This window comes from Pseudorasbora parva, chromosome 16 (genome assembly GCF_024679245.1).
Source record: "Pseudorasbora parva isolate DD20220531a chromosome 16, ASM2467924v1, whole genome shotgun sequence".
Taxonomy (NCBI): Eukaryota; Metazoa; Chordata; class Actinopteri; order Cypriniformes; family Gobionidae; genus Pseudorasbora; species Pseudorasbora parva.
The window spans coordinates 40,625,065-40,637,979 of NC_090187.1; the positions used below are offsets into that span (position 1 = coordinate 40,625,065).

The following is a 12,915-nucleotide window of genomic DNA, read 5'->3' on the forward strand; positions in this document are numbered from 1 at the left end:
CTGTTGTTGTAATGTTAGCTGTAGTAACAGCACAGTTTTGAGTGTTATTGTTTTTCTGGATCTGCTGGCGATAACAACTAATTCTAGTGTGTATATACTCTTGTGTGCTATATGTTAATTTTTTGTTTTCCTTGTCGTTCGTCATCTTCACTTTATTTTTCACAAAGCTCTCACTTCTGCTATGATAGAGACATCGACTTTGCATCAACTTCGACGTCGCGTTGCGTTTTTGCTCATTTGGGGGCGGAGCAATGAAGGGAGGGGTGTGTTTGTTGGGCTGATTTCAAATATCAGTTGTGTTTCTTAGAAATCACTTACTGCACTTTCAAACTATAGCTTGCCTACAATTGTTTGAGAACTTCAAAACCTTTACCCATGTTTCTCTCCAGCGTCTCTCTCTCTCTCTCTCTCTCTCTCTCTCTCTCATTCTCCCTTTGACTCGGTTAACTCGCTGCTTTGTCCGCTGGCCCCTGTGATATGAGCCCTCCTTCAAAGAGGAACTTAAATCCGGCCTGAGGTCAGCAGGTCGCTCAATAATCTCTCCTGATGATGTCCTGCTGACGGAAGCCGAGTCACTCATCCACCCGTCCTGACTCCTGATGCACGCTCGCTCGCTCTGCCACGAGGGAGAGTTGACTGAGGTCTGATGTCCTCTTTCTGTCCTGACTAGCACCATTCAGTCATTCGTAATGGCTGCCTCTCTGAGGCCTCATTAGAGACTGTGTGTTCTGCTAAGCTAATATACAGAGTATTTGTGAGGATCTGAAAAGGTTGTAGTGTAGAAGTAGTTTAGACGTACCAATAGTGATCATTTTTATAATTAAGGGTGTATTCACACACTTGTAGTTCAGTTCATTAACGTGTTTTTGATCCATGTTGCTTTCATATTTCATTTGTTTGTTTGGAGATCTATCCTTTCAGTGGTCTCGGTCTGTTTGTTTGGTGCGCAACAGGGATTAGATGCTAGCGTTCACACTTATTCAAATGAACCGCACTAACAAAGCAATCGCACCAGAGTTTGGTTTAATTAAGCCAAACATGCCAAATTCAGTTTGCTTGGTCTGGACCCCAAAAAGTGTCCACTTAGTGTTCTCATTGGTAGTTTTAACACTGAGCCTAAATATACGAACCTAAATGCATAGGGATACGTTCACAATCTGATTCGTCGGCTTTTATGACGTATATTTCGAGACTTCCCAAACATCCAAAACAATGCTGTGTGCTGGGATAAATGCGCTCGTTGTATGCACGTAGCTTCATGTGATGGTATTTTGACCAGCTACCATAAAGTGTGTAAAGGAGTCAAAACAGCAGCAGGAATTCCTCCATCACACACACAAACCCAAGATCTGCTGCGAGGAGACGCAGTTCTGACGCCTGTACCGAACTGTGATGGCAACATTACCACTATGTTGAGAAAAAGCAGATGTGCCTGAGCATTCTGCCCTTTTAGGGTCGCCTGACTCCCCTCTTCTCTCTTTTTTTGGTTCGTTTACACACCTTCGGTCCATGTTGGACTCACATTTCATCTTTTCACCGGTCTCGATCCGCTTGTTTGGTGCGCACCAGGTTTGGTGTCAGATGGCAGTGAACGGCACCAAAAGTACAATCACACCAGGGTTTGTTTTAATCAAGCCAAACGTACAATGTGTGAACACACACCACATTGTGTTTTATCTGAAAACCCAGGAATTTTGAATATCTAATATGTTTTCTAACCTGTAAGGTTGCCAGAATAATAATCATACACGGTGTGTTAATAGGCCAGAGGAGAACTGGCACCCCAACTGAGTCTGGTTTCTCCCAAGGTTTATTTTTCTCCATCATGCCCTGATGGAGTTTTGGTTCCCTGCCACTGTCGCCTTTGGCTTGGCTTGCTCAGTTGGGGACACTAAAATTATGATCCAAGTTATTCAACTAAATATCCAAATAAAATGTATTTATTAGGTCTTATTTAATTGTATAAACTATAATACTGATCTGCCAACATTGTCGCTATATGATAAATTAAAATAAGCTGATAACATCAATGTTTTCCCCAAATTTTGTTGCAATATTGTCCTGTTTAACACTGTGAAGCTGCTTTGAAACAATCGTCATTGTAAAAGTGCTATATAAATAAAGTTAAGTTGACTTAAGCCTCCTGTTCTCCAGTGAAAATAAGTAGAATGCACATTTTGGATGCAGACAAGGAATAGGGAATGCAGTCTTGGCACATTTTGCTATTGTGAAAACAGCTCATCCAGTATACGCTCTCATATTTTTAGGTCAAATATTTGTTATTTCCTAGGCAAAGTGGAAAACACGCAGTGCTGGCGAAGTTGAGTGCATCTGTGAGAAGCATTCATTGCTGCACCTTAAGCTCTGCTGTTATAAATAACTGCTGCACAATAAACAGGGCCCTGATAATTGGGCCATCAATCATGTTGAGCGCTTGGGTGGGTCTAGTGCCGTGAGCTCGCTAACCTCCCCTCTCCACCTACCACCACCACCACCTCCTCCTCCAGCGCTCTCTGGTTTCATGAGCAGTGATAACAGCTGGAGAGGAAATTAGGAAGTGAGCTTCTATAGAGCACTGTCTCCTTTAGTGTCATGGAGTGATTCCTGTGTGGTCATGGCTCAATGTGATTTGAGTGCCAGAATCCCTCCTCCGCTCTCCTAGTCTTTTGGCTATAAAGCAAAAGCCTGGTCCCAGGGTTGTAGACCTCTCTTTGTCTGTTTGTCATTCCCCCAGTCTGTCTTTTCAGTGCTTAGTCTGGGATGGAAGTAGTGCTCCAGAGAGAAGGTTGCAGTCGTCTGGCAGAAGCTGATGTTTGAAGCGGTTTGTGGGGGTCTCTTGAGCGGACGTCTATCCTGTCTATGCTTTTGTCTCCATCTCTAGCCCCCTAATCCTCAATAACGCCTCTCAGCTGGTGGCCCCAGCGATCTGTAATGGCCCAGAGCAGAAGCCGTGACAGCGATGATGTTTTCCTGTGGGAGTGTGGGATACCGTTGCCATAGGTGTTAGTTTGTTGGTGTGAATGTGCAGTCAGCCTCATTAAACGGCACTGATGAGTTATCCGAAGTGGTCATTTATTAATTGCTGTTAGCTAGGTAAAGTTTAGTTAAATGCACTGGCACAATATATTATGATTATCTCTAATGGTGCAGTCACATTAGCGAAATTTCAGGTCATTATAATTTCATTATAATGGGCCATTTTTTCAGGTCATTTAATTAATTATAATGGGCTTTTTTTCCCTAGATCACGATCATTGCATTAAAACGAACCACAAATTTGTGTGCAAAAAAGGTCCATTACCCACTGTCAATAGAGTAGAGATTAGGGTTGTCGGTAACGCTTTATTTTAGAATCCAATTCTCACTTTTAACTATTTGCTCATTAGCTTGCATACGACTAGCCTTTTGTCTTCTTATAAGTACATATTAATGCCTTATTCTGCATGACCATATTCTACATCCCTTAATCCTACCTGATACCTAAACAATGATACAGCCACTACCTTACTAACTATTAAAGGTGCAGTGTGTAGTATATGAGGATCTATTAACAAAAATGCAATATAATATAAATAACTATGTTTTCAATGGTGTATACCATTACAGACCTTACATAATGTACTGTTAGGGTTGGGCATCGAGAACCGGTTCTAACTTGGAATCGTTTAAAAAATAACGATTCCATTGGAGTCGTTTAGAAAATTTATTTTCGGTTCCGATCTTCGGTTCCAAGCGCGCAAGTTTTGGTTTCCATGGCCACCTGATTTCCGGTGCTTGTGCGCCCGCTTGTTCTTTTAGCCATGGAAGCCCGGTAAACGGCGCTCCAAAGTGTGGATTTATTTCACTTTTAAAAGCCTGGGTCGGCACAGTGCAACTAGTGTTGTCAAAAATATCGATACTGAAATATCTGAAAAGATACGACAGCCTGCTCAGCCTACACAATCGATCCCAGCTCCTCTCCTCTCTGACCGACAGCGAGTTGACGCGCAGCCGCATATTCTCACTCAGCCTGGTTAACCTCTGAACATGACGGACGCGCGTTCTGCTGGACTTTTCCTTACGACAGCGTGTTAGTGTTAGTGTGTGTGATCGGTCTGAATTTCGCGCAGGATTGCACATAATTCTACGAATCCCCGCAGATTTCAAGCTCACATCTGAAGCGCGCACACACACATAGCCTACCGTAATAAAGCCGCCCCTGACATACAAGTGCAAATATTTGCTTCTTTTTCCAGCTTATTATTGGTCAAATACACTCAAACAAATTCTCAGTGCACATTTTGAACAGTATGTAAACACAGTCTTAAACAATTCAGGAAGAAATGAAGAATGAGTAACAGGAACAGTGTTCAGGATCCATGAGTGCGGCAGTTCTTAAAGGGACAGCAGTCATTTGTTATTCAAAGTCAAACTACAAAAAGACAAATGATCACACTGCTCTTGACTGATCAACTTGTCTAACTTTAATGGTTTTATATGAAACTATTTAATTTTTTGCAAAAACATTATCCAATGTTATTTTAAATTTATTTAGCCACTTTGCGTTTTTTTATTCAGTTCCTTACCTGAATGTTAGACCTACCTGAAAAAATAAAGCGGTCTATTTCATTTATATCTTTTATTCTAATGTATTTATTTTGTGCTATTTTTTGTAAGTTGTATCTTTGTTTATTCAATTTACCATTCAAAATCAAGCTTACTTGTGCTGTGTGTAAGCTATTGCAACACAATTACCCCGTTGTAAAAAATACATTGAGTTAACAAATATTTGTGAGAGAATTTTAATAGTAATTGATCAATGTTTATATATGAGAAAAAGCTTAAAAGCTTTATCATATAAAGTGATCTCTTCAGAAGAAATGTTTGATTGCCTAGACTTTCAAAAGACAGACAAAAAAAAAAATTATATAAAAAATATCTAATTGACAGTATATGCAGCGTTTTCCCCCCGTGGTATTGAAAATAGCATTGAATATCGATGTGACACGTTTTGACTCCACCCCTCAAAGAATCGGAATCGAGAATCGAAAAGAACCGGAATCGAAAGTAAGAATCGGAATCGGAATCAGAATCGTTCAAATCAAAACGATGCCCAACCCTATGTACCTTTATGCTTTTATTACCTTAGAATGAGCCATTTCTATCTACATACACTGCACGTCCCCTAAAGGGGGTCGCACACCGGACGCGGAGCTCGGCGGCGCGCCACGTCTTTAAAATTCGAACACATTGTTTTCAATGAGTGTACGCACACCGGTGGCGGCATTCGGCGCCTGTCCGCGGCGACTCAGGAAGTTGTTCTAAATCCTGCCGCGCCACAGAGCGCCATTTCAAGGCTTTATATTAAAAGTATTTGACATTTGTTTTACATTCTGAGTTCAACAGCTTGAATAAAGTCTAAACATATTTTGGGGAAATGTATAATAAACGTAGCCTTTTAAAATGTGCGCGTCCGGTGTGCGATACCTGAGACGCTGCGCGGCGCACCGCCGAGCTCCGCGTCCGGTGTGCGACCCCCTTTAGAGTGAAGTCACCATTTTGCAGCGTTTCTACAGTAGCCCTAAACGGACAAACTTCTCTACAGAGCGCTAGCTACCCTCTGCCGTCTCAGACAATGACATCTTTGTCTTTTGTCGGCCACCGTAGCTTGTAGCTTGAGCGTGTGCTTCGAAAGGGAGGACTGAGCGATGAGCAATTGCGATTCACAATTTATATTGAGGCAAAAGTCAAAGTTAATAGTTCCCTATACTGATAGTGGTGAACTTTTTCCAACTGTGTGGATTCCTACTGGAATGACTGGATTTCACTCTCGAAATTTCGCCGAGCGTTGGTGAATGTGAGTGCACCTTAATGCTTCAGTTCATTAAATGCATGCATGTTGGCATTATGAATAAATGACAGTCAAAGTATTATGTGCATATGCATTTCACCATTATTGTTACTCTTGGCTGCTTTTTGACTGTCCTCCCATTTTCCCGGTACTTTCCCGCTGAGTAAAGGGAAGCCAGTCTGCCTGATTTGTGAAGTGTGTGCTGGAAGTGCAAAGAGAACATTGCATGAGCAGACGCTCAAGAGTGACGCAATGGTAGGGCTCTGACCCAGACCGGATTGTGTGCTTTTGACTACAAAAACACATTTGCTCTATTCCAAAAGCAGCATCACAGAAGGTAGGCCACTTATTTATACTGCTTTCTTAGAGATCCTTTCACCAAGAAGGCAATCCTGTCAAATAACGGCTGCCTTGGTGAGCACTAAGGTTTGGGGTCTGTAAGATATAGTCCTCCGTCTGGATCATTATGTCGCTGAATTAAACATAAGCGTCAGTGTTTTGCATGGAAAAGGCACCATGTGGGCAGAGCGTTCAGGGCTAATAAAGCTCACCTGTGTGAGTGCGCCTGCCCTCGCTGAAACCCAAGAGATCTTCATACTCGACATCCTGTGCTCCAATTAAAATTAACTCTCCTCGCCTCTCCCTCTCTCTCTCTGTCATAGTTTCCAGCAGCAACAGGAGGGGGAGGATTGGGGTGACATAAAGTGTAACAGGACCACAGCAGTCCACACAGCCAATGGAGTTCTGAGGGATTGCTTCCGCGCTCGTTTTTTCCTCTTCTTTTTGTTTGACGGTCATTCGGCCGTCCCCCGTGACCCTCCTGAAGAGGCCCCTGTTCCTCGTCTGCCTCAGCCCGGGCTGTTTTCCTGGAGTGTGTGTCTGTGTGTGTGTGTGTGTGCGTGTGTGTGTGTGAGTGAGTGTGTGTGTGGGTTGGGGGTAGGGTGGCTTACTGGTAGGTGGGTGGGAGAGGGGCAGTTTTTGGCCGTTTCTTTGATCAGTAAAGCATAAACAAGAGGGAGCTTAGAGAAGAGGGGGTGGTGAAGTGCTGAGTCAGTCTCTCTCTTTCTCTCTCTCCTCTTTTTGTTATTCTTGCTCCCTCCCTTTCTCATAAGGCAGTGATGGTGGAATAGTGACTAATTAGTGGCGGAGAGAAAGTGACAGCAGGAAAAATGGTCACAGGAATGTTTATGATGGGAAAAGGTCTTGCAATTTTGTATTGCAAACAAAACCGTTCGGAAAGTTGCTCAATTATTTTATCCACGAGGTCAAAATTTCAAGTTTTTGTTTTTCTCTGCGGTCTCTCTTCCAGTAGAGCAGTGGTCTGCCGTCAATCTATCAAGACTATTACCAAACAATAAGGGTTTTTCAAAGGCAGATGCCAATATCTATAGGTAAATATATTGTAAATGGATTAATGCCAATATATTATAAATATATTGATCCCTATGTATTATAAATATGCATTATTAGGTTTTAGGTGAGTAAGTTTTTAAAGAAATTAATACTTCATTTTTTTAATCATTAAACTAAAATGACAATAAAGATTTCAATTTCTGTTTTAAAGAAAAATACACTGTAAAATATGATATGAAGAACAAGTTATGGCAACTAATGTTTTCACATTACTTTAACTCATCAAAAAAAAGTTATAAAAGATTACACGATTCATCTGTAATTTAAGTTGAAATTACTTAAACATCCAAGTTGATTGTACTTTTAAAAATACAGTGTAATTTTGAAATGCATCACAATGTTATGGTGCAAAATATGAGAAAAATGAGTGCAATTTAAAATACTGATCGATGACTTTAGTTATTGTATTTATGTCAGTAAGGTGTAAATAGCTTAAAATTAAACACATTTTTTTCATAATATGTCAAATTCACCAAAAAATTAAAACAATGTTTCATTTATTGAGAAGGCTGCCATCAGATTTAGGAGGCAGCAAAACCCATTTATTGGCCAATTATACATGTTTATCTGCTAATAATCTTGAAATAGATGTGTTCGTCTATCACTAGTCAAGATACCCGAGGATAAATTCAATGCATGCAAATCTGACGTTTTCAGTGACAAAACCTGTCTTAAATAGGCAAAGAGAGCAGAGCTGGGGGGAAAAGAGGAGCAAGTGAATAGCATTTAGGGTTTTGGGTCGTAGCTTGGTCTGAGCTTTTGTCCAGCAGGTGAAAGCTTTGTAAAACTGGCGCCAGATTGTTAAAGAGCCTGACACTTCAGTGTGTTGGAACAGGCAGTGAGAGAAAGAAACCTCCTGGGAGGAGACCCATGACTGACCCTGCCTGAATGTACAGGCCTGAGAGAGAGAGAGAGAGAGAGAGAGAGAGAGAGAAGGAGAGAGGGGGTGCTTTTCCTCTGTTAGCTCTACATCTTAATCGAGCAACAAGCCCAGACAAAGCCATCATTAGAAATGCTTCTAACACCAAGTGTTGCAGCCCGTTTTCATTAACGTTCATTAGCGTTTCACAACCGCCTGATTTGCCCTGAAGTTGCATAAAATGGCTTCTTTCAGTTGTGTTTACTTACAGTTAAAAACGCAAGTGCATAATCCGCACTGGCTGTAGTTTCGTAGACCTGACAGAACTTGCGTCACCTCAGAACGCGGGTCTCTTTTAACCACCCACTCCATCCCAAACGCTGCTCGTAAATCGCGTGCATGTGCCTTCAGGACACAGAAACCTTTTTCTTGGAAGACTTCATTTGTTTAAAAGAAAATGTAAAGATTAGCAGCTAGTATTTAGGAAGGAAAAGGGTTTGTCAGGTTTGATCTTAAGGAAGCTGTGAGATTAGATCAGGTGAAATGTACTGTGATAGTGAGCTAGAAAACATACCAATGTTGGATTTGTAGGTGGATGGTTTAAGACTGTTTCTTTTGGTCGCATTCAAGTTGAGATAAAGCTCAAAAAGCCCTGTTTTCCAGCATTGACTGCTTAACCTTTGAGTGATAAACTGCAGTGGAAGAGAAAACAGTTGTGCTCTCTCTGCCACCCTGCTGTCTTAGATCTGAATAAACAGAAGGGTTTAGTCTCTCCTTTTATACTCGTTGATTTGTTTTCCAGTAACGGTGTTATTCATCACTGGCTTACACAGTAATCGGTGACTTCATGCACTGATGACACCGATTCAGTCCACTGCACGCAGGCAAATCACATGTAAATAGGGTCGAAGTTCACTCGACGGCCTACAGTTATCCGCGCCCCCTCCTCCACAGCAATACATCAGCAGATCTGACACAAGAGTGGGTGGCAAATGTAAAGTTTACGAAATGGACTTTCATAAGAGCCTATTTTTAGCAGACAGGGCAGACGAAATGATTGGGAGTTGCATTGCTAACTGGACAGACCATCATTTACACTTGCTTGCTGGAGGCTTCGGAGATGTTTGGTTCTTGCTGGCTTTTGCTTACACAGATTAAAGGGCTGAGATGCTGTCCAAATGGAGCGGTGCTCAGGTGTTTACAAAGATCTTGTAAAAGTTCCACTTGCAGGGAGTTTTATCTGAGCACTCTATTTGGATCAAATAAACCAATGTGGGATATATAACAGTTGTTTATATGAGAATACACTGCCCTTGACGCACCTTTGTTAATATGCCTTATATTCTCGTAAATCTATGCATTGTTATAGACTGTATTTTGAAACCTTGGGTGCTGCCTACCAAGAAGACATTTTGGGAATCACTGAACTGAACTGAACTGAACTGAACTGAATCGAATCGCATTGAACGTTCCTGTGCATTAAATGAAGTTTTTCCATAAAAAGCAATAGAAAAGTAATGACATATAAAATATATTTTACAGAATGTGTAACTAATTAGTCCATATATGAAGTAATTTACTTTCAATGTTGCAAAACTTATTATATTATTATTTTATATTTAAGGATGGGAAAGGTGTGTGTGTGTGTGTGTGTGTGTGTGTGTGTGTTTGTGTGTGTGTGTTTGTGTGTGTGTGTGTGTGTGTGTGTGTGTGTGTGTGTGTGTGTGTGTGTATATATATATATATATATATATATATATAAAATACAGTTAATACAATTAATTATATTTAAACAAAATAATATAATTATAATTGGAAAAAAACCACACATATGAATTGTCATATAAATGTATTTAGAGAGAAGTATTATTTTTCTTTTTCTTTTTTTACCCAAAAGTTTCATTCATACTGGAGGCCAGAGGGCGCCCTGAGCAGAAACGCCACATACGCCTCAGAGAAGTAATCGTTTTCAGGAAATCCCTAATAAGTGAAGCTCGTGCTGAAGGCTGAGGAGAAGATAGACGCTTTGACTGATTAAACATGAAGACTGCATCAAGATGCTGTATTTAAGCCTTCTCGGGTATTTTCATAATAATAAAGCAGCGCTGCTCGACATAGACTTTATCACTGTATAGAATACTTTAAAATAATTCATTGTCAAACAAAGCAGCGTTTACTGATGATCACAGAACAGCTGGGCATTTATTTATTTAATTAAAATTGCAACCTTTGCGCGTTTGATTTCGATTAATCATGCAGCCATAGATAGATATATATATAGATTCTTGATTTAATATAATGTAATATAATAATAAAATAAATACAATTCATATTCATAAAATGATATGTTTTACATTTAAAAATATGTTAAAAAATAATAGATTATTATTAAAAGACTGTTTTCCAAGATGGCGCCTGTCCGTGAACGCGTAATGCACTGTGTTTATAAAGTATCTTCTTATTAAACTGTTTGTACTCTAACAAAGTTCTCAATGCTTCGGTTTGCATGTAGGGACCCTCATTATGCTACCGTGTTAGTGTGAGGCTATTTTGAGCCTTGTTAGTGGTATTAACTAGCGATTTAATTTCACTACCCGGTGCCCCATAGACAAGTGCTATAAGCTAATCTGTTTTTAGAGATAAAACTCTTTACATTCGATTTTCGTGAACTATCTACTCTGTAACCATCTGTTATTTACCCCTATATAATAATATTAATAATAATATAAATATGCAGCCTGGAACAAGAGCAAATGGAATCACTTGTAGAAATATATATATATATATATATATATATATATATATATATATATATATATATATATATATTTAGTGTGTGTGTATGTATGTTGGTATATTTAGGGCAGCTTATTAGTATTCAGAACACAGCCACAATAGTTATCTTTAATAGTCCTTTTAATGTATGTCTCTGTCTCCTCTCAGCCATCATGACCAGACGACCACCTGGCAGGACCCGCGTAAGGCCCTCCTTCAGATGAACCAGGCCGCCCCGGCCAGCCCAGTGCCTGTGCAGCAACAGAACATCATGAACCCTGCCTCAGGTCAGCAGCTCCAGACACTCATTTGATATTAAAAACTGCATTCTCAGTCCCAGCATTCTCATGCTAATTCTACGGGTGTAGCAGTCTCTGTTTACATCCCACCCCGCCTGTACCTCAGCAAACGTAGAAACCTTATCAGGGCAGGCAAATGCAAATGAATGCATGTGAATGGAAGCTGATGATATGGTAGACCTGTATGGTTGGAGTGACAATAGTGACCTGAAGTCAGCTGATGGGAGGTTCAGCTGGAAATGTTTGAAGGCATTCCCCTCTTTGGAATACAAAGTATGATGCATTGTTTGGTCCTGGAAAATATAGAGTGAAAATATAGAGTAAAATGAATGGTGTTTTTCCTTTGTTACCCCGACCAACTGGAAATGACAAGTACAAGTCTGTACCCTGATAAGGAAATGACAAGACTACCATGGCATAGAGCGCAAGGTAGTCTTGTCATTTCCTTAATCATCTTTCATGCTTATATTCTGTAACCCCTCCGGTTCTACTCGCACCGCTCTAAGTGGGATTCGAGCCGGCGTTTCTGGTAGGGATGCTCTGACAAGGAGTTTTGCAGCTGATACGTCTACCGAATTTTATTTTTATTTGTCTTCAGATTCAGCCGAGCATTATATCAGCTCTCTGTTGACTGTTAACTTTTTTGAGATAAAGTAATGTCACAGATGTTGCCTTGGTTATATTATTTACAGTAATGTTGTAATTGTTGTTTTAGTTGAGAATCGAATAAGCACAAGGAATATTCATTTTACAATGCACATTTTAATAGGCCTTTAAAAACAGCGCTCGCCCAAAACACTGTCCATGTTAGGATCTCGTGGCTTATTAAATGGCCTACGAAACTTTAAAATTGAACATGATTGCAGGCTGTCGGTCAGTGCAGTTACATTGTTATGCAAGCTGGTGGGCTTTTATGAGCGAGTCATCATTATACCGTTCATTTTCTAGGTGATGAAATTTTATTTCACTTTCATCGGCACTTTACAAGACTCAATCGTTGAGCAACGCATCACCTGGGTAACACTGAAGCTGATATTTAACTTCATGAAGATCAATGTCATTGATTCAGTGCATTGAACAGCGCTGACACCATTCAATGGAAGTCCCTTTAAAGGGATAGTTCACCCAGAAATGAAAACGATCCCATAATTTACTCACTCTCAAGCCATCCTAGGTGTATATGACTGACTTCTTTCAGCCAAACACAACCGGAGTTATATTAAAAAATATCATAACGGGAGTGAATAGCAACTGAGATTTCGAAGCACAAGAAAAGCGCATCAATCCATCCATCATAACAGTAACAACCCATACGGTGTTAATAATCCAGGGCCTTCTAAAGTGAAACAATGTGTTTTTGTAAGTAAATTATACATAATTAAAACCTTTTTAAAGTTTGGATATTTTTTAATATAACTTCAATTTATGTTTACATTTAGTCATACACACCTAGGATGGCGTGAGGGGGAGTAAATGATGGGGTCATTTTTATTTTGGGGTGTACCAACCCTTAAAACATTGAAAGGATACTATGACAAAGATATCACTTCTGACAACTTTTGGCAAAATGATTTTTTTTCTGACTTTACCTGAAGAAGGACAGACTCAGGTAATCACACACACTCAGTTTCCCTGTCGCTGTCTGCTCTGTGTGATTGTGTGCGCGCATGTGTATGAGTGTGCGGAGGAGCTGCCTGAGCTCAGACGCAGAGAACAGATGACAGAGGCAGCGAATCAGG

General features: G+C 40.3%; 1 protein-coding gene across 2 annotated transcripts in view; it reads left to right on the forward strand.

Annotated features, from left to right (window-relative positions):
• Nucleotides 1-12,915, forward strand: part of yap1 (Yes1 associated transcriptional regulator) — a 46,225-nt gene that overhangs the window by 15,494 nt on the left and 17,816 nt on the right. For both annotated transcript variants that reach the window (XM_067419026.1, XM_067419027.1), the window contains exon 3: nucleotides 11,046-11,164. In XM_067419026.1, the coding sequence (XP_067275127.1) occupies nucleotides 11,046-11,164 (119 nt within the window). The remainder of the gene's footprint in view (nucleotides 1-11,045; nucleotides 11,165-12,915) is intronic.